Genomic DNA, 23,148 nt, shown 5'->3' on the forward strand with positions numbered 1-23,148 from the left:
TTAGTTTGAGGGAATTGGGGGGGGTCTTGAGTTGGGACTACTGATTCCAGAACCAGTTCGAGCTTCACGAGCAGCAAGTTTCACCTTCTTCTCTTGCACCAAGTCTCCTGCTGAGAAAAGATCACCCTCATGATGTTCCAAAGCTGGTTTTGTCCATAAAATCAAAGTCAACAGCCTCCAGTGTTGTTCTCCATAGCCAATCTTCTGTTGTGTTCTGAAGAAGAACGAAGTCAAACGTTTTTGAAATGACATGAGCCATCAGTAAATGATTAATAAGTTTTGTGTGATCTATTCCTTTAATAGTGTCTAAATCCCTGTATTGCACAACTTTTTCCCATGGCTTTTTGCATTTCTAATGCACAGAAATGCTTCTTTTCAAAAAGTGCTATTCGCTGACTTGACCACTGATCAGGCTCTGATGTAGGTTTTTGTTGTGTCCAGTGTGTTTTAGGAGCGGAGGGTCTGTCTCTGGCCTTCAGACACATTGTGAGTTCTCTGCTGTGGTACTGCTCTCAACACAGCTCCGAGGAGCTGCTCCATGAACTCATCATCTGCGTCGGCTACTTCACGGTCAACCACCCAGACAACCAGGTGGGATTACCTTCATTATTACTGTGTGCCAACACGTTTGTTTCATGAATACATATGGTATCATGATTATATATTGATGCATTTTTAGCATATTAAACATTCTTACCAAATGTACCCACACCAAACATATACTTTTAATCAGCAAGGATGCATTAAATTGAAAAAGTGGCGGTAAAGACATTTAAAATGCTGCAAAAGATTTCAATTTTAAATAAATCCTATTCTTTTTCTATTCATCAAAAATCCTGAAAAATGTGTCAGTGTACACAGACATATGAAGCAGCATTGATCAAATCAGCATATTAGAATGATTTCTGAAAAATCATGTGACACTGAAGCTGATACTGAAAATTCAGCTTTGAATCATAAGAATAAACTACATTTTGAAATATATTAAAATAGAAAACAGTTCATTTAAATTGTAAAAAATATTTTCCACAATATTACATTTTTTTATGTATTTTTCATCAAATAAATGCAGCCTTGGTGAGCATAAGAGGCTTTCAAAAATGTTGAAAAACCTAACTGACAACAATAGTATATCCACAACAAACATATTTTTTGACGGACCATGTAGTGAATCCTTTTAATCACAGATTTTTCACAGCTAAGTGAGCACATTTAATTTACTTGTGCTAATAATTGCTAATATTTTGTTGAAAACTATTATTATTATTTTTTAGTGAATTGAATATGATACCGAATGTTTTAATGTTACGTTCATTTTATATTGGACGATAGTTTAAGTAACGCATCTAATAGTGACAAAAAAATTGTGGATTGCAATGCTGCAAAAAAAACAGTCAATAATAAAAAATAACAAATTGCACATTTGTATCATATTTGTAGATGTGTAGATCAGTGTTATTTTATTGTCTTTGAGATAGTTATAGTTTTTATTACTACTGTGAATTATCTTTTATATTTTATTTTCATTTTAATTTTAAAGTTTTATTAGTTTTGTGTGGTTTTGCCATTTTATTATTATTATTATTTTTTTTTTTTTAATTAGCACTGTAAAGGATCCTTTCCTCTCTGTCACTGAGGTGTGTATAATGTTTGGTCATCATTAGATCAAGAGCAGGTGTACTTTTCTCCTTACAAACAACCAACACAATAGCAACAAAAGGAGGCTGTTGAATAATGCAGCAACTTTGCCACCTCTGTTGGCTCTGCGCTGTGTAGCAGGAACAGACATTGTTTTCCGCCGCTTGGCAGTTGGCCCACTCTTTGTTCGGGCCTGGTGGAGGGGGGAATGGTGCTGAACTAACCTGGCAGTCCAGATCACAGATCAGCCTGGCATGAAGAAGTGGGAGTCCCTGATACTCTTTGCATGCACCGTTTACCTGGAAGCCGCCGACTGCATGGCAGGTGTGAGTACGCCACACTCGGTCGGGTTTTAGTTATGCGTGCATCACGTGGAAACCTTGTCCGTGACGTCTTAATGTCCCCTTGGGGGACGGGGAAGGGAGGGGTCAAGAGTCCTCGCAATTTATGGGCTTCTAATTGAAAACATTTTTGCTCTTAATTAAAGAAACTGCCTCTGTTTTTATGGCGGTTCAGTCCTTCTGCGCTGCCGTGGTCCAATTTAATTATTTTGATGTAGGTAATTAGCATTTGTTGGCCATTGTTGGGTTGATTTGCATATTATATTGGATAATTGAATGAGGGTTGATGATTGAATTAAAGGGGACGTGACAGATGATTGGGCTTTGTGCTCACATGGGGGAACTTAAACGATGAGCGGGTTGGGAATAACGCCTCATGAATATTCATATCTTCCCAGCCCACTTTGTTAATTTGAAAAGTGCCGGGTTGCAAAGTCTTTAAACTTGTGACTTCCCTCCAGGACGCAAGCTGCTGTTTTATTCTGCCATTTGACTGCATGTCAGGGTTTATTATTAAAAACAGCAGCAACACTGGCAGGTGCTCTGGAGAGAGCTGGAAAAAATGAGGCGAAGCTATTCAGCTAAGATACATTTTGGCTAAAATTCTTGCCCATAGGTCATTGATGTATTTGATGTTTATTTGATTCACCTACCACGTGTGCAGCCATCACAAGCTTGTGTGATGAATTGTGACTTGTGGCATCATTTTATATGGCTGTTAGTTGGCTGTTTGCAGGTGGAATGTTGGTAAGCAAAGGTTGAGCTCATGTGTCATTTGCTTTTTTTTACCCAGCATCACATTCAAGATTTGAAATCTTTTGCCCATCGTCTCATTGAAGCGTATTTAATTTTTTTATTTCTGGGTAGTTGATTCATAACATTTATCAACATTAATATTGAACATAACAGTTTTTATGGAATGTATGGAATGTAAGTTGTGTTAGTTTCTTAGTTTCTGTAAAGACTGGAATACACTACATGATTTTTAAAATCTGAGCAGATTTTAAAATTCTAGGTATCATACACTTACCGACTTTGTAAAAAAAAAAAAAAATAAATAAATAAAAAACTGGCCATCATACACAAAACAACTGAAGATCATACGATCACAACAAACTCATGCAGAAACATGTGCCTTGTTATTAAGAGATGCTTGACAAATGAAAACAATATGTGTTCTAAAATCGGCTCAAAATATCAAATATGTTTGATATCCTCAGACTGGATGGATTCATATTCTGAAGCTAAAAAATCAGACCATCGGGGGGGGTGTATACACTATTTCAGTAAGATTGTTATTAATTTATTTATTTATTGGATTTATTAGGATTTTTAGGAAATTAATAATTTTATACATTAAATTTCAAGTTTCAGTAAAAACTTACAGATTGTTGTTCTTTTCGACTTCTATTCATGAAAGAATCCTGAAAAAAAAATTTTTTGTCAGTTTCCACAAAAATTCCACAAAACAATTAAGTAATAGGAAATGTTTCTTGAGCAGCAAATCAGCGTATTAGAATGATTTCTGAAGGATCAAGTGACACTGAAGACTGGAGTAATGATATTTCAGAATTTTACTGCTTTTACTGTATTTTTGATTAAATAAATGCAGCCTTGTGAGCTTATGAGACTTCTTTCATCAACATTTTAAAAATCTTACCAGCCCCAAACTTTTTAACGGCTGTGTGTGTGTGTGTGTGTGTGTGTGTATATGCAGCGCTCTGATTCAGCCAGCCTGTGTTTACATGTGTGCATCTGAGAAATAATGCAGCTCTAAAATAAAGGCAGAAAAAACTACTGGTGGACATTTGTTCTCTCCACATAGATATTTTTCAGACCCTCAGTCACAGAGGCATTTAGAGCGTGAGATATGCACCGTCATAGCTGATAGGAAGTGTGTTTGTACTCAAGGGGGCATAAAGGCTTTTGAATGATGGCCAGCAGCAAAGAGAAATTCATTTTTAATATTGCTTAAAGTCAACACGAATTCAAAATAGTCTCTGTTTACCTTTTTAACACACATTCCTGGTCTTATTGTGAACAATTCATCAGAGCATGTTATTACAAATTAAAAAATGTCTATGTAATCTTTCATCAAAGAAATGACTCTCTATTTTGGCTGATGTCAGAAACACTACCACTCAATCGTTTGGGTTCATTAAGATTGTTTTGTTTTGTTTTATTTATTTTAAAGAAATTACTTCAGAAAATTACTGAAAGTACTTTTATTCAGAAAGCATGCATTAAATTAATTAAAAGCCATTTATAATGTGACAAAAATGTTAATATTTCCAATAAATGCTGTTCTTTTGAGCTTTCTATCCATAAAATAAATGTATCATGGCTTTTACAAAAACATGAAGCAGCACAACAGTTTTTAGCATTGATAATAAAGTGATAATTCCAACACTGGTAAGAAATGTTTCTTGAGCAGCAAATCAGCATATCAGAATAAATTTCATTTTAAAATATAATAGACTATTTTAAATTGTAATATTTCATAATATTAGTGTATATTTTGTCAAATAAATGCGGCCTTGGTGAGCATAAGATACTTTCAAAAACATTAAAAATGACCCCAAACTTTTAAATGGTAGTTTAGACCATATTCACAGTACCAATTGTTATTTATTTATTTTTGCATTTACTTAACATGCTAATTCAAATCTGGATCACATTAGTTGATTCTATTCATTATTGTTAATCCAAAAATTAAAATGAAATTCACATTTACTAAACATGAAGTTATTCTCCATCAAATATTATTCTAAAGATTATGCCATATAAGGGTTTGTCATAACATTTTTTTTGTCCAGTCGATAAAGTCGTCAGACTTCCTCATGCATAGCTTGTAAGTGCTTCCAGGCAAAAATCTGTTTTTATTATCTATATACACTTGGTGTTTTAGCATCAATAGTGAGGTTAAGGCTAACAACCCTTTAGCCCCTTTTAGCTTTTAGCCCCTACATTTCCAAAAGTGCCAGATTGAGCCAATCCACCACACTCACTGTCTTATCTTTAGCCTCCCGTTCTTTTTCACTTTTACGTCTATCTCTCCGTCACATGTTTGATTCTTCCCTACAAGTGCAGGGCATCTCCTTTGCCCTCAAACTAGGGTTTCTAATCCTGGTTTAACTGACGTTGAAATGCTTCCTTCAACAGTCCATTACTGCAGTGATAACCCAGCTCTCGTTGATTAGATGGCCCAGACCACCGCAGGCCAGTGTTATGGAAATTCACCAAACATCTTTGATTTTCTTGTAACAGGGATTGTAAACGTTGCAGGCGGACAGCTGTGATTGATGGCAGCGAGGAAGATTTACGCCCTCCCTGAAGGGTGAATTCAAGTTGAGCATACTATTGAATTTTGTCAATTTTTTCCTGTTTTTCGGCTGTTTAATTTTGTTTGTTTGCCCATAAATCTTTCAGTGTTCAGGGCTCCATTTGCGTGCGTCTAATGCTGTATTTGAGCATGATCCAGGTCCGAATGGCTTCTCGAGAACAAAAGATTATCTTTCAAAAGATCGAAGATGACACTTGATTTATTAAGCAAACAGTAGTAAGTCAGTGGTCCTTTGCCAATACACTGGCGAGCGAGGCTGTTTTTATGACAAAGAAACATTCTTTCTGCTTTGAGAGATGAAAACTAACAGGTCTTTTTTTGTCTTTTAATTTTATGTTTACGCCCGTGTACCAGTCGCCGTCAGGTTGTCTGGATGGACGGTGAAGAGGGGGCGGTAGGCGTTGTTCAGATAAGGCCTTTCAGCCATAACTTCCTCTTCTGAGTGCTCTCTTTGCATCCTTGTATGTAGGCAGACCTCCTGTCTTATCAGCGGCGTGAACATTCTCATCCTCTCGGTTTTGTTCACCTTTAAGGCAGAGCCGTAGATTTGTAGTTGTTTTGTAAGAGCGGACACATCCCGGGCCCAACGAAAATTTGCTGAGGTGTCTTGGCAGCATGGGAGACTTGCATCATCTCCTCCCATTTATACCGAAGAACAACACTTAGGCCAGTTTCACACTATACGCAAAACTAACAGATTTATTTCGATGTCATTCTCACAGACGTGAGGTGCTGAATAGCAAAAGCATAGCTGCATGTAGAGTTTCAGCATTGAGGTTGTTTTATCCTGTTTAACATGCTGCACTTGGCAGAAAATATGAATAAAATGTACTATAAACCTGTTTTTGCACTGCAGTCCAATGCAATATGGGCATTTATGAAGCAACATAAAATAAAAGTTTGTGCGATTGTGCTCATCCATTGTGCGAAGAAAATAGCGTAATTTAAAATAAATAATTTAAAATAAATAAATAAAATGAATAAAAAGTAATAATCTAAATAAAATAATATATAAAAGTATGCCTAATTCATTCTGATTTTAATTCATTAATTGTATTTTAATTAATTACAAGTATTTTATTATTTTAGATTTATATTGGCATACATAGTTTTGTTTCTCTTTGGTCAACTTAATAGAAAGTAAATATTTTCCAGTTAATATTTTACACATTTACACTTTTCACTATGTAAATGGATCTTTATACATTAATATATATATATATATATATATATATATACACATACATACATACATACATACATACATACATACAGTGCTGGGTAGTAACTGGTTACATGTAATCTGGATTACGTAATCAGATTCCAAAAATTAAGTAATTGTTATTAGATTAAATTACATTTTAAAATACTCGTAATCAAACTACAGTTAGTTCTTTATTGATTACATGATTACAATTTATTCACACAATAGCAATATATTATAATTTATTGATTCTCCCAAATTCCTCTTTTAAATGTTCCTTTCTAAAATATCCTACCGCTTCTATACACTCAGAAAGTCTTCCAGTTTTATGGACATTCACACAGAGATACCAGTCACTAGTCAGGTGGCCACACAGCATTTTACTACTGGATTTACAAAAATAATTTCAAGTGTTTCAACGTTGCAGCAACTACTGATGAGCACATTAATATTTATTTGAATTGTCACTCAGTAGGTTATTTAACCATCTATTACAATGTCTTTGCAAGGCTTTTGTCTTTCAAACACATTAAAAATGCACAAATTCACATTATTTCTTATTTACATGTAATGCAGGCATTCCCAAACTTTTTTGTTATCTGACCATCTTTCATCTAATATATTTACTAAAAGTACCCCTGCCCTGAGATTTTAAAATAAATATTTAATAATTTAGTATCACATTTGCATGTTCACGGTTCTCTGACGTTGGTTAATGGTCACATGACATGCGGGTAAGCAAATAAAATATTTCATTTTTTTAGGAAGTGTTTTATTTTGATTTGTTATTTTAAAATAACTTATTTTAATTTTACACTTTTATGATTTAATTAATGATTAGCTTTTCATTAAACTCACGAACCCCCTGCAGTACCTTTAAGAACCCCAGTTTGGGAAACCTTGACGTAATGTAATGTTTAATCCACTTTATGTGGTTAATTTCAATGAATGGAATATATTTTCTTTCTTTTTGTATTTTTATATCAATATGGTACAAGATTATCCTATTTAAATCAATGTGATAAGTAAGGTCAAAAGTAATCTAAAAGTAATCTGATTATATTACCTGAAATGTGCGTGCATTTCGATTCTGCTTAACGACTCCTGCGTTTGCATTTTAATGTGATTAAAAACTATTTAAGTGCAGGAACGGAAAGAACTTGCGCCCTGCTTGCGTGCAGCGCACACGAAGCGTGAGCACAGAGAACAGAGGTTGCTGTACGGGTTCCCAGTTTGTGTCCGTTCTCGAACCGTTCCGTGTATTTCCACTGTAGAAAAGGTTGTTCCGGGCCGAAACTGACTTCTTTCATATTTGTCGACCAATATGCAGAAAACTACGTCAGTATATCATCATAAACACAGCCGTTTTTGTCTTACCTGAACGTAAACAGATGAGAATTTTTGCTCGTGTTATTCAGCTGCAACAGAATGCTTTGTAAAAAGACAGAATAAATGTTTGACTTAATTTTTTTCATATTGGATTTTTTATCTTATTGGAATCAAAACTCGGAATCGATAAGCAGAATCGGAATCGATAAAATTCAAACGATACCCAACCCTAATCGTTTGACAGCACTAATATTAGGGGCGGGAATCTTTAGTCACCTCACGATCGTATCCTATTCCGATTCTGGGAGTCACGATCCGATTCCAAAATGATTCTTGATCTACTTTTCCCCCCCTTATAAATTAATTAGTTTACCGACTTGAGAATCTTAAAATCCTTACATTTACATATCCTTACATAAGTAATTAAGTACTTTTTAAAATAATTACAAATTGAAAAAATTATTAAAACAGTTGTATGTTAAGAATTTTAAACTAATATAACTTCAAAACATACAAGCAAGTAGCAAATAATAAAGAGGAGCATAGAAACATATTACAAACAACAAACAAAGAGTGCTTTCAGTATTTAAGATTATCTGAACGTTTTCCCTTCAAGAACTGAGAGTGATTTTTCTTCATCTTTACTGTTGTTTTTTACTATGACATCATAGACAGCGGGAGATCTAATAAGCTGCATTCACGCATGGATCTCTTTTGAAATATAAGAAGTAATGTGGTTTGTCCTGTCCGTTTAATCCCTTGAGACATAACTGGCTGTGTTTACATTAATTTTGCTTCATAAAACCATTTTGAGATGCAAGTGCATTAACCACGGAGTCGCGCACTGCCGCATGCGTGAGCAGTCTTCACAAACAAAGCGCGCGTCAGCATTTGAATTTGAAAGCAGCCTTCTGTTAGGTTCATATTTTAAATATATAAGTCCACTGCATTCCAAACCACATAAATGATGACTTCGTAGAGCATTTGTAAGGAAAATACCGACGGGCGAGACCGCACACTTCAAGTGTAACATCAAACAAAGCGCGCGTCTCGTACTGGCTACAGCGCGCGCCGGTGTCTTTGTGCATGCAATTGAAGAGCACACGCCGCGAGCACAGTACTGTTTCCGCACTCGTGTGACTCGTGCCTGGCGCTGAAGTGAAGTGGAGCGCACGTCGTTCTGCGACTGAATAAATGCACTTCTTGTAAAGAGAAAAAGTGACCGAAGCAGCAGTTGTGAGTGGGGTGGCCAACCCTAGCCCCGCCCCTGCGTTAATTTCGTTAAATATTTTTAACGCGTTAAACTGACAAAAATAATCGCCTGCATTAACGAGCTAATTTTGACACCACTAATATATATATATATATATATATATATATATAGCTGCAAGAGGATCATCATATTTGGGGGCTTCGAAAAGTTTGAAAACCCCTGATTTAAGAAGTTTATACTCTGCCCCTTTGGTGATTGGTATTTATTCTGAACAGATTTAATTTATGTCCCTCCTCATGACGGTTAAGTTTGTAATAATTCTCAATGGCCAACTTCCAATAACCATAATTTATTTCCATTATTAAAAGAAATACTCAATGCAGTACCACAGAAATCATTTTGTTTCCTGGATATATTCTTAATACACATTTCACAGTAGGAGAAAAACATTACTGGATTTGCATTAAGTCCTCGTGTCCGATACAGGATTGAAACAACTATTTGCACCCGCCAGTTCTTTTAACAATCCTAGTAAGGATTGTTTTTATAAAGACTTTTTTTTTAAATCGTTACGGCTCCGTACATCCTACCGGCCATCCATTTTACTGTCGCCATTCATCTCTCCTCTGCCGTCTTATCAAGTCTTCATCAAAGAGCAAACCCCTGGCCCACAGGTCTCCTTCCTCTTCACCTTGAGCCGCACGGAGTGTGCTTGTTTGCGTTTCACTGCGTTAACTTTACGCTCCTTTTGTTTTCAGTCGACAGGCCGGGAGTTATGTAATGGGCCGCCCGTAAAAGCGTGGCCCCGTTTGAAAACTCCAGTGCTCTCAACTTAAGACCAACACTAGACACTAGGCCTTGTCTCTTCCTTTCTTTATGGCCATCTGTGTTAAAGTGGGGGAGGGATCGCTTCGAATCGCAAGTTCAAATGCCTGCCGTTGCTTTTATGATGTCAATGACTGAATGGATACCTCTGCAGATGCTGGTACAGGAGGACTTGGCTGAGGTCCTAATCCAAGTTTGGGGCTGGTTAGGGACAGGGTAATTTCTCTCGGCCAGAGAGAGGCGGGTGAGTTCGCTGCCTGGGTTGGGGCAGTAAGTAACCTCTGCTCTCTCAGCTGTACGTCTCCCCTCCGCGGACACTTGAGGGGGGGGCTCATTGTTTAGGTGTGTGAAGATGAAGCACCGCATGCTGAAGGATTATGAGATGGCTGCGTGATTTGTGGGTGGAATGTCCACAAAACCGCAACCCCCACAGATGGAGACAAACTCATACGCTCTCAAATTGGGAAAGAATGGTTTCACAAACGATTTACACACATTCATTCTGCTTTGCAAAATTAGTTTACGTATGCAACTAAATGCAGATATCTATCAAAACTAAACCAATTTTAAGGGAGCAAATCAAAATGTTGGCAACTAATGAAACTGAGGTTCATTTCAAAATCTCATTCAAGTACAAAGTGGTTTAAGTGCTTGTCAGACATTTTAGCACTGAATAAGCTGACAGAACGCTGATTTTGATATTTACATGCAAAGAGAAAATGGTGAAAATCTAGCTCAGTTTGAAACCAAAAATCAGCTTTACTTACTTACATATTTATATACATATTAATACATATTTCTGGTCTTAAAGGTCCCCTGAAGTGCCTTGAAACACACAGCGTTATTCTATGTGGTGATGTAATTTCAACTGAAACAGGAAGACAGGGCGGGACATATCGAGCAGCCCAGCCCCCTTTTTAAATTAGCCAATAGCGTTTTGTTTATATCTGCACGGGAGCCGTTGAGCTCGGTAGATTCAATATGAAACTCTTAGTAAAACAAAATAGTGATCATAATCATGCTAAGGCTGTGTAGTTTTATACGTGTTTAATATATGCCGACTCGCACATATGATCCGCTCCGTGCGATCGCGTCTCTGGACCGGAGCCAAAGTCCAGATCAGACTGTGTGCGCTGCCACAGTTCGCGTGACACAACGTGAAACCAGACCTCATTTGCCCCAATCGAAGAGAAGCTTTGAAATTGATGAGAAGCTGAAGTACGAGGTGATGTCAAAAAAATGATCCGTTGATCCGTTTTGGCGGAAGTGACGAACTGCAAGCTTTGAATGCTTATATTTTCTAAATCCGAATTTTGTCACTGTTTTGGAGCACACTGGCTTATAGATAACCTTAAGACTAACATATTGATACTAACACCCAAAAAACTTTAATTTTGATTTCATGGGGACTTTAAGGCCCATTCACACCACATAAATATAAAGATGACAATAACTATTAGCGTCCACACCAAGGCACAGTAACATTCTGTTTATTGTAAGCATGTGCTGCAATTGTTGACTGCCACTTTAAATACTCAAGCCCTTTAAGGCAGGTTGGATTCTGATTGGCTGTCAATGTTTTTATAATTCATCAGCTGGAAAGAAAAAACCGTTTCGAAAGTGATTCCAATTAAATCAATATCATTATTCATATTTCAACAATATCGTTTCTCTGTAATAACTTGCACAACCTCTGAAACGTCTTTTCAGTCAAAATCACCAAGACCTCACCAAGTTTCAATCAACAGGTGCTGGTGGTGTTTTGTTGCAGTAGTTTTCAATAATTGACTGCAAATTCTGATATTTAATGACCAGTTTCCTGATAAATAAAATTAAGTCCTACCCAATGTTATTCACATGGAACAGCCTGTTTGGGAAAAAAAAATTCACATTTAATTTACATTACCTAGCATGTTGTCAGCTTGTTGTATGACAAGTAATCAGTCTAAAGTTCTGAATACCCACTGAAGGTCCCAAGGGTTCATGAGGTAAACGGGTATCCGGTATGTCTGCGGCATTGTAATTTTTAACAGTCTCATGAATTATTAGAAATACAGCAGTATCTCTACCACTCCCAAGTCTTGTCCAGAACTGATGTGAGAGATTGATTATGTACTCTCCGCGTTTGGCCGAAAAAAGACTTTCCTTCATCTCGCCCACCATTCTGACACTACGCAGCTCCTACGCTGAAAACAACCAGATGTTTTACACCATTTGTTCCATAGTAGCAGAGCAAGAGCATTAATTTCAACCCTGCGAAAAGCTTCTGAATCATGGTGTTTGGTCGACAGATGCCGGACGGTCATGGACTAGACTGTACTCCAGCTCGGAGTACCATTAAAAGGCTCCAAGGTGGTTTGTTTTAGTCGTTTCAGCCAGGCATCTTTAAACAGTTCCTAATACAGAGTGACATGGACCTAAAGCCTTTGAACACTGCTGTAGAACTACATTTTAAGGTGCTTCACCCTTTAAATGATAAAAGTAGTGAGTTATCGCTTTGTTTGTCAAGCTCTTAAACCCTTGAGGGGTATTAGCAGAGAATACCATGGAAAGAGTATTGTTAAGAGTATTTTTAAAATCTTGTAAATTCTGGTAATTTATGTCACCCTTTTCCCAGGGAATGTTACCCCTCCCTTATGGTTTGCATTTGGGGCAGAGCAGCAATGGACGGATACATGTACCTGTAATAGGGACTGTTTAACACCCCCTCCTTCTTTTCATCTTTCTCCCCCCAAATCCCTCTAGGCAGGATTTACTGTGGTGACCTCCCAACTCTTTGGTTCCCTTCCCGCTAGTTGAGGGCCTTCCCAGGCTCCCAAACCCTCAGAGTTGGAAGCTTGTAGCATTTAGGGGCTATGCCCTGTTTTTTTTCCCCATCACCAGCACTGCGTTTAATCAGTCCAGACCCGTGGTGATTTGGTTTTAATTCTAAGAGGTAGGCCGTATTTGACGGTGTGATTAAAGGCAGTGATAAATGGTAAAGCGAAGGGGGTCCATATGCCTGGTTCGAACTGCATTACGGGTATTACTTCATTTATTAAAGTGGGACCGGGCTTGTTTGCATGTCTCAAACAAGGTTCAACTCCAAAACCTGACTCACAAACATGCATTTCAGCATGTTATAGATCTTAATATAGAATAAATGGTTCTCAAAGGTTGTGGCCACCGTTTACTGTCATTTCGTTGAACAGTGATTTGCTACAACCTTCGAATATGATCACAATTTTGTGGTCCCAACTGAAAGGTGCACCTTGAAATAAGTTCTCGCCAGATTCTAAGGCTGAGTCGCATGTATCCTTCATGAATAACTCAATCCTGCAATGCATTGTGACAAACTCCAAAATAAATTCAATGTGGCAGGCAAGGCGGAAAAGATGTTGGTTACAAATACATTTCAATGAATACTGACAGCTGACAGTTAGAATAGTTCAGCGTCTTTTAAAATGGACAATTTTACCAATATTTGTGTGCTATTTTTTACTTTGTCAGAGCTGTTAGCATAGCAATGTAACGGAGGCCAGCTAGTAAGTGCTGTGCAGGTAAACCTCACTCACCTGATCTCAAAAAGTTCACTACTAACAGATGCTAGAGACTGCTGTATTTGGTGTCCTTGTTAGTGTGCCCGCCTCCCTTGCCAAAAGCGTCGGTTCGAATCCCGCTCGGAGCGAGTGAGGGGAGTATAACCAGAAGGGGTTATGTTGGTGCCGTGACCCGGATGGGAGAGAGATTTAGGAGGGTGAGTGTAACGGAGGCCAGCTAGTAAGTGCTGTGCAGGTAAACCTCACTCCCCTGATCTCAAGAGGCACACTAGCAACAGATGCTAGAGGTGGCGGTCTTTAGCATCCTTGCTAGCGCACCTGCCTCCCATGCTGGAAACGCCAGTTCAAATCCAGCTCGGAGCGAGTGTGGTTGAGTAGAACCGGAGGGGTTACAGCAACATGCTAACTTGTGTGTTATTTGTACTGAGTTACTACCTATATAAAACACTCTAGATTGGTCACTTATGAGGTTCTATGTCCAGAACAATGCTTTGTGGATAAAAGCTCAGTGCAAAAATAAATCCAAAATGCCTGAGGCAGGAAAGTGTTTTTAAAAAATTCATTCAACACTGACAGTTATGAAATTTAAGATAAAACAGTTATGATAAAAACAGTTATGTGCCATTTAAAGTGGACTGTTTAAATCAGTATTTATTTAACTTGTCAAAGTATGGAGCTGTTAGCATAGCAACATGCTAACGTTAAACTCCATTGAAATCAGTTGCAAATTGAGTCTCCTTTGCGCAATTTCTGTAGTGCGAGTTGGCACCTACATAAAACAATACAAATTGGTCTCTTATGAGGTTCCGTGTCCATTTCAATCCTGGGTAGCAAGGCAACTCACTAGGTTTTGGAATGGAGCTCGAGTGTGTCCTCCCATGGGGCAAATCTGAACCTGTGTGTGCTCAGCGTACATACTGAGCAGAAGTGGATGAGGCATCCCTGTCTGTGTTTTATGGAGTGTAATTGTGCGCTGGGAGGCACTGCCCTCTATTTCTCCTCTTAATGGCTGTTTGTGTGTTGTTTTAGTGGCAGATTTATGTGTGGGATGTGCAGTGAGGGGTGGGTTGATTTACAGCTGGCTGTGGATTTGGCCTCACTGGTTGCATGTGTGTGTATGTGTGTGTGTGTGTGTGTGTGCGTGCGTGCGCGCTGTCACTGTGTGTGTTCCAGGTGATTGTGCAGTCTGGCCGCCAGCCCAGCGTGTTGCAGAAACTGTGTCAGCTGCCGTTCCAGTATTTCAGCCACCCGCGACTCATCAAAGTGCTCTTCCCCTCGCTCATCTGCGCCTGCTACAATAACCTGCAGAACAAGGTCATCCTGCAACAGGAAATGAGCTGTGTGCTGCTGGCCACCTTCATACAGGTAAATCGTTCGGCCTTCACACCATCATTTACGTGCAATTCAGACTTTGTTTCACGAACATGTCCGCAAACTATGTATTACAGCTATAAAGGGCTATTCCACAGTGATATGAAACTGCAAAACAACTCTAAAATAAATAAATCTCAAAACGCAAGGGATTAAAACGCAGCATTATTCACAGTCTGTTTTCCAGTATTTAGATTTTCTCATTTAAAATCGCAAATTGTGATCAAAATCTGACATTGTCATTTTCATATTAGTTTTTTTTTTTTAGGTTTAGCAACTTTATCCATAACTTAAAAATAAAAAGGAAATTCTGTACTTTTGAAGTTTGTCATTTCTGTGCCACTAGCATAACAAAACTTCCTTTAACCCTTTTCCCATCTTCCATTAGTCAGACAAACAGTCCCGCCCCAAAATAACGCTATTGGTTCATCCAACCCATTGTTTCACTTTACAGCGGAGTCAATATACAGCTTTTAGATGTATGTATTTATCTGGGATAGAAGAAATTTTTGTGTCATAAGCATCACTAAATGGAGTAATGAAATATGTTGATGTTTGTTTCACAAGCATGTCTCAAACTATATGTTCCAGCTATAAAGAGGTGTTCACACTGATAGTGATTTGAAGCTGCAAAACAATTCTGCACTTAATTTAAACTTGCTATTGTGAACACCCCTTAACAGATTTACTAAAGCAACCTATGCAACAATGTTCACAATAGATTAATCAAATAAATACAGTGCACGTGTTAGAACATTCAAAAGTGTAGTGTATAATTTTTCTTATGTTAAAATACTTTATTGTATCCCAGCTATCATTTAGCATATTTTAGAACAATTATAAATTGTTATTGTAATTGAACTGGAATCGAATCAGTTCAAATCATGCCCAAATTTGAGATTTTACAATGCATTGTATCATTTAGTAAAACATTAACAATTTACATTGTAAATTTATTCTTTTAACTTAAGTGCAAGTTATTGGTCTATTCCCTGGGAATCGAACCCATGACCTTTTTGTTGCTAGCGCCCCACCACCCCCTAAAAGAAGCAGCTTCCTTTGCTCAAATGGATGGTTTCCTCTGTCTGTTTGAGTGGATTTACCTGCCACTACTTGAGCCTCCTGTAAACACCCTCTCCCTTCATCTTGTTCCTGACAGCGCTCTCCACACCACAGCACCGCTGCCATTACTTTCACAGAGATTAGCTCCAACTCTAACAAGGACAGGGAATCGTCAACCTGTTCAAACAATGGAAAGACACTGACAAAACTTTACCCACTTCATCCAAAACTCAAAAATGAAAAAGAGATTTAGCTATTTAATCTGAAGTAATTCCTGCGCCACTAGCCACTTCACAAACTGTGAATGTTTACTAAATACTTATGGTTTACTTATAGTTGTTGTGCATATTTAGGCAGGATAGAAGAATTATCTGTAGCACAAATGCGACCAAATGGAATAAATAATAAAAATCTGTTGAATTGTGTAATCTAGGACTGTGCTACCAATGAGAACAGCAAAGCTTCACATCCAGGTAAGGTCTATATTTAACTTGTTTGAGGGAAAAAACAAGACTATTTGCTCTCTTGCATCAGTTTATCTTTGCTTAAGTGCATGCATGCATTTTAAATATAATTTGCTTTTGTACATTTAAAAGGTACAATTTACAAACCCTCATGTTGCCTTCCAGTCATTTTGGACCTGGAGATGATTTTCTTTTGCCTGAAAATGCTAGTTAATGCATTGGACTACAACTCACTGTCTTGGCTCACACAGGGCTTAACACCCCCCCCCCCCCAAAAAAACGATTATTTTTGTACTTTTTTAGGATTTTTTTTCCTACCTTATACCACTTGTGGTGTTTCTGATCAAAAATGACTGACTCACAAAAAAATTGCTTTTTGCTATAGTATTACCAAATATTGGGTGGAAAACTTATAAACTTGTTTGCACCTCAGTTTTTGAACATTATCCACACATAATGCTTTTTTTCACTCAAAAACTGAGGTCAACATCAGATCAATGAAGCCTGCGATCAATCAGTTTGAAAAGCAAATACAAAACCTGTGCTAATTAAAAGTGAACAAGTGTTTGAATCCAAGATGAGGTGATAATATAGCATAATGTGAGACTTACAAGCAGTTTTTATAAGGCTGGTCATTTTTGAATGGGAACACCAAAGTAGGTAAAGGATTTTCAGCGCCGAGAAAGTGTTAAATATACATATTATACATTTTAAATGGGATTATAAATGTTTCCGATTGTCAAATGGATCCAGAAATCCACATATTCCATTCTAAAGTGCGTTAGTTCAAATGAATGTCTTTATTGCTCACAAAAGGATCTTCTCTGGCATTGATTTAATGCTTTAGTTCCTGTATCAGTTCTAAAGCTCTGATCTTTCCCCATCAGAGAAGGGCTGGGCTCCTCTGGACTTCTGCGAGCTCTCCAACCGCTTCCCCAGAGACCAGTGGGACGCTGCACTTCAGTTCTTCCTCAAGAAGCAGGAGGAGTGAGCGAACGAGTGCACTGCAGTCATTTACAAGAGCACATTGCACACACTGAAGATAAGTCGAAATGTACACTTGCAGTGCAAAGCTGTGCTGGAGGTGTTTAGGGTACGAATCAGACCATCATCCAACCTGTCAATCAGTAGTGAGGCATTCCTAGTAGTCATCCAGTAACTATATGGTAACATATATACATTAGCGCACACTGAAATCAAACTGACTTATCTCACGTGTATTTATAAGCAATCAAATGTTTACAGATTTACCTTGCATACAGTTTTTGGACACATTCATAGTGATCTTGTGTTTCACAAAAGAGCAAATCTCTTTCTAAGCTTTCAACAGTTTTTGGATGGAAGTATTTTTTGGTTAGTTTAATTGTGAAGTTTGAGTTTGACCGTGTTTTTCTGTAAATAAAAAGATATTGGGGAATGATGCAGAATAAACAGAAGCATTTGTTTAATTTCGGGAGAATGATGAGTTACCTCATCCGTTGCTTTTCTTGTTCCAATACGTTTCTATGCATAAAGAGGAAGATTTCTTCCTGTAGCTGACGTCATGATTTTTAATAATTTAGTTGTTGTTGTGATTCTTTGCTTGTTCACTTTTTTTATACTGTAATTAATACACAGTGAAGTTATTCTACACATTTTTCCATTTTGTTAATGCATTGAAGCACTTAAGTTTAATTTAAGAAATGGACGAGTTTAATAAAATATTTAATAGTGCACAATCTTTGAGTTCTTTTATTGTAACTTGCTTTGAAATATTGTTTACCAGAATATGTTTTGGATATTTGAATATATACACAGTCAAGGGAGTCTCTAATTTTCAAAGTCTGAGACCACTAATGTAATTGCTTCTAGTTTGAGTTTTTCTAATTTAATGCAAATGTTTTAACTTGCTAACATAACAATTTGAGTGAAAATTGAACGTACAATATTTATGAATTACAGAAGTGTTTGGTTGTTTCCTTTTTTAATGAAAGTAGCTGCATAAAGTTTGTCAACCCTCATGATGATGTTCTCCAGCATGATCGGAGATGATCTAAAGAACGTCTGTCCAAAGGAGTTTACTTTTATTTATATTATTAGTGACCAGAAATAGTACAGAATCTAACATATGTTTTTGATTTTTTAAAATTCCTACAGCTTTATTTCCAGATTTACATTCAGATTTGAAATCACATGGTCTCAGACGTTTGGACCCCACTGTAAATTAAGCAACTTGAATTAAAAATATATATATATTAACAACATTTTACACTACTCCCTCCCATGCATGATTGTAATGTTGTTTAAGCATACTGGAGATTAAGGTTGTTTTAAAAAGTGCTGTATTTTATTATAGCTATAGGAACATCTCTATAAAAAATAAGCAACATGGGATGTGTTTTAATTGAGAGCTTTTATTGGCTAACTTACAGTACTAATTTATTCGCTGGGAAACGCAGTGGAGCTGGAACCTGTGGGTTAAACGGCATTGTAAAAGGGTTGTGGCCTCCTAACCAGGGTCCTTACTGGCCCTGGGGCACCACAAACAGCCTGCTGTTCTTCTGTTCAATCCTTCTCTCTCACACACTCAGTCTATAGGCTTTTCTGTACCTGTGTGAGTCACAGCAGCTCCACTGCCGCCTCTGAGTCACTCAACACACCGATGTGTCAACGCGCTGGAGCCTCTGGGTCAGACACACCTCCAGTTACATAAGACCATCACTTCTACACCAAATGTGGGGAAAAAATATGTATATATCAATTAATGTCATTTGGATTGTCTGAGACTTTAATATATTACTTTTAAAAATTGATGTATTTTATGTGAGATCTAGTTGGTGGGCTTTGAAAATGAAGCGGGTGTGTTTGTGACAACTCGAGTGGGAGCTGTTTTTATTGACCGTTCCGTTTGCTATTCCAGAACCATCTGAGATCTCGACGTTCTCGTGATTTTGGCAGACTGAAGTGAACTCGGAACAGAAGAACGCTGTGGCCCTTTCCGTCCTGTCAGTTAATGAATCGTGAGCGTTCGTGTTTTTAGAGACTGAATTTGTTTGCTAAATCTGTTGTCTGAATGTCTCTTGCGTTCACTGAAATGCTTCTCTTATTTTCTACATGTAATTAAGAAATGCGTCTGTGAGCGTGTGAAGAAGAAACCTGTTTTTATGATGACGCCCAAAATACACCTTTTTTTTTAAATACACATCAACAACCGCACCATTCTATGAAATACAGATTAACAATGTCATTTTCGACAAATTGACGCTTTTCGCCGTGTGGGAAAATGTGTAAAATAAAAAGCTTATGTAATGGCAAATTTCAAACAATTAGGTATTTACATCATTACGGGTTTTAATTTATGGTAAAGCGCTTCAAGATTTTATTTAAATAGTTAATTTGTTTGTTTGTTTAAATGTTTGTTTCGCTAAACCGAGTCTAAGTCAAACTTAATATTATTCATTTTTCTTACTTAAATACCTTTGTAATTTTTCCAATTTTCCCCCAGTTGATTTTCGTATACCTTGTCAATTTTACGAGCTTTTTATATACAACCTATACGAAATTTATATTTTTGGCTAATAAATATTATTTTTCAACGGGCTAACACTAAATTTGGTTGAGGAAAATCCCTGAATGTGCTTGACATTTCTTGGCTGTTGTCAGCATCCAAGATATTTGGATATAGATTATTTAGTTATATTTCAAGGTTTGATCTTGTCTGTTGTGACAGTTTTCAAAATTAATTGTAAGGAATAATTTAAACATGAATATATGAACTAACACACGACATTTCCATAAAGGGGCATGTATTAGTTGTTTAGCTTTAAGAGTCGAATATGGGTTGGTTTTTAGATTTATAAACTAAAGGTTAGCTAAATACTTTGACTTTTCTAATTAACATGACAGACAAGGACAGAGTTGTACTTTGCAAAGAATTTCGAGATTTGTTTTATACAAACATGAACTTGGATTAAGTATGCGTTTATTTAATTAGGCCTAAATTATTAAATTAGTGGCGGAATTTGAACCAAGATGCAGCTCTTGACCTCTGGCCATGACATCTGAATCGTTATTTCTCCCTAAAGCAACTATCTATAAGCGCTGATGTCGACAAACCGTAGTCATTTACAAGAGATATTTAATCGGAATCTATTTAAGCTGTCTTAATTTCAGTCGATTTAATGGGCTGTAATCAGGATCAGATCTGAACTCGGTTTAGCAAACCTACTTACATGACAGCAAAAGAATAGTGGTAATGTTTTAAGGTATAAGCTTAAGTTTAGGCTTTGGTTATGTTTCAATTAAATGGCCTACTTCTTGTTGTCTGTCCTTACAAACAGAGTTGAGGAGTTCCACCCAGAATGCGCTCCGGCGTCTGTCTGCGCTGCGCCTGCGTGAACGGCCTCTCACAAACCGCCTCTGTGCAGTGGAAAGGTGGCTATAAATTGTTAAATAGATGTTTAAAAAATGCCTATGGAAATTCAATAACCTATGTAAATATTATATTTAAGTATTTAATCGCTGTAAGATTTTGCTGTTAGGTTTTGAATAGAGAACACTGTAACAACACCACTTCAGATTTTAAGGTGTATTTCCTAAAGACCCCGCAATATCGCGTAACTATCTCAGTTTACCTATTTCCTATTGAAACAGGCAGCTTGAGAGGGACATGTGGAATGGCTTGTTTTGGAACGCCAAAACATCTGTCGGAATTCCCTTTTTTTTTCAGATACTAAAGATGAACTTATTATTAAAGAACGTGTATGTATTTATGGACAGCAATGTCCTGTGAAAATTCTTATCACCGGGTTTTATTTAACCACATATGTAACCAATCTTTCTTGGTATCTTAACCCGATCTCATGAGAGTGTGTATAAATAGTACGCCAAATAAAAACGAAAACTCGTGGTATTGATACGCAAAAATGGACTTTGGCGTGTATATGCTACGCAATGGGTAGGATTAGGGTTGTGGGGTAGATGCATATCATATGTACGCGAAAACTGCGTATCATATGCACGCCAACAAATTTCGTATCATATGCACACGAAAACTGCGTATTATATGCACGCCAAACACGTGCGTAGCATATACACGCCAAAGTCCATTTTTGTGTATCAATAACACGAGTTTTCGTTTTTATTTGGCGTACTATTTATACGCATTTTCATGAAGGCATATCTGATTTCCTACATTCTAGTCATTTTCAGGCGTTGATGGAGGGAGGGGCATTGTCATTTTAGAGACCATTTGATTGGACAAAAATCAGTAATGCGGGATGAGCCATCAATAACCTTGTTCTGTTTTCAGGAAGAAATAGACTACACATTAAATCCACATATTTGCTAAATATTTGCTAAATCCACATATTTGCTAAAAGCTTAGCAGAACTATCGTCTCAAGCCTATGGACTAAAAGCCACCTTTGATTTCCCAGGCTCTTAAAAGTAAAACATTTATTAAAAACAAAAATTAGATTATAATTGTAAGCAAAACAAGGTTTGAATGCCTGAATTGGCCTAATTGCAGAAAAATAACTGAAGCAACAGAAATTAATAGGCTGCCTATCCTTCAGAGTTTGGTTATCTGACACACCGGGATTATTTTGCCACAATGGCCCGCAGTGATTTTGGTCTGATCTTCTGGTGTCCAGCGGCTATCTGCTGCCTCGGAATAAAAATAAACCCTGGACATGCAAGGGTGCGTTTGCCGAAAGGGAGTCCCGTTAAGAGAAAGGTGGCTTCGGGTTTGTTGTGCTTCCATTCAATGGATCATTTGCAGGTGATGCCGAGCGCAGATAAGCGGCCGCCGATCCCTGTCCTCCGTCTAGACTCACAGCTTTACGAGCAACACGAGATTGATCACTGCTACGGGAGGGGTTCAATTACTCATTCAGTATCCGCTCGGCACGATTTTTAGATAGATAGATGTATATTCATTCGTAGCCTCCGTTAAGAGTTGAATGTGACAGATTAGGGATCTGTGATCAAGTTATGGCCTCAATATGTCAGTGCGTCTTTATTAGTGATTGGCCAGCTGTGTTATAAATAGGCCTATCACTTTTACGAAAACTGTCTCTTTTAAAAGACGTCATTTTGGTGCTCAATAGTCTTAGAGAATTAGAAGTGTATTCCCAAATCAAAGAATAAATTCTGCATAATGCTGTTTTTTATATTCAGTATTACAGTTCAAAATATTCCGTCTCTATACACTCTAAAAAATGCTGGGTTAAATACAACCCAGTGCTGGGTAAAATAGGGACAAACCCAGCAATTGGGTTGTTTTGACCCAGCGGTTGGGTTACTACCCAGAAGGTTGGGTTAAACATTTAACCCAACCGCTGGGTCAAAACAGCCCAATTGCTGGGTTTGTCCCTATTTTACCCAGCACGGGGTTGTATTTAACCCAGCATTTTTTAGAGTGTAGGCTATTATAATCTCAAAGAGGAAATGTATAATTTAACCTAACTATTGTTAAAAAAAAGTAATAATGCACGTCTGTATAAATGGATGAAAAAGCTAAATACAAAATACAATTTCCAAATTCTTGTCAGAATAAATTCAGATATCACGACACTGAAATGTCTTTCACTATTTAATTCTGTTCCCGTTGCTCTTTTTCTTTTTACTAGGTCTTTGGACAATTATTCCCAGTCCAGTAACCAATACCTTTGAAACGTAAGTGTCTCTTGTTATAATATAAAAAGATATGTAAAGGTAACATGATATGGTTGTCTTTGCATGCAGGCTTCCTCAGACATAAACAGCATTTAAAGTCGTTTATTTAGGTAATTTCTCAGTTTTTGGTATGGACGGTTGTCCTGACAATAAATAACAATAA

The 23,148-nt window shown here is 37.3% G+C and overlaps 1 protein-coding gene across 1 annotated transcript in view; it reads left to right on the forward strand.

Moving 5' to 3' along the window:
• LOC107739079 (S phase cyclin A-associated protein in the endoplasmic reticulum-like) overlaps nt 1-18,035 on the forward strand; it is a 119,348-nt gene extending 101,313 nt beyond the window's left edge. Inside the window, exons 29-31 of the mRNA XM_016551061.1 lie at nt 14,606-14,797; nt 16,299-16,338; nt 17,217-18,035. Of these exons, the coding sequence (XP_016406547.1) occupies nt 14,606-14,797; nt 16,299-16,338; nt 17,217-17,320 (336 nt within the window). The 3' untranslated portion in view covers nt 17,321-18,035. The remainder of the gene's footprint in view (nt 1-14,605; nt 14,798-16,298; nt 16,339-17,216) is intronic.
• Nucleotides 18,036-23,148: the final 5,113 nt, after the last annotated feature.

The sequence above is a fragment of the Sinocyclocheilus rhinocerous genome, unplaced genomic scaffold, assembly GCF_001515625.1.
Source record: "Sinocyclocheilus rhinocerous isolate Xijiao unplaced genomic scaffold, SAMN03320098_v1.1 scaffold675, whole genome shotgun sequence".
NCBI classification, from domain to species: Eukaryota; Metazoa; Chordata; class Actinopteri; order Cypriniformes; family Cyprinidae; genus Sinocyclocheilus; species Sinocyclocheilus rhinocerous.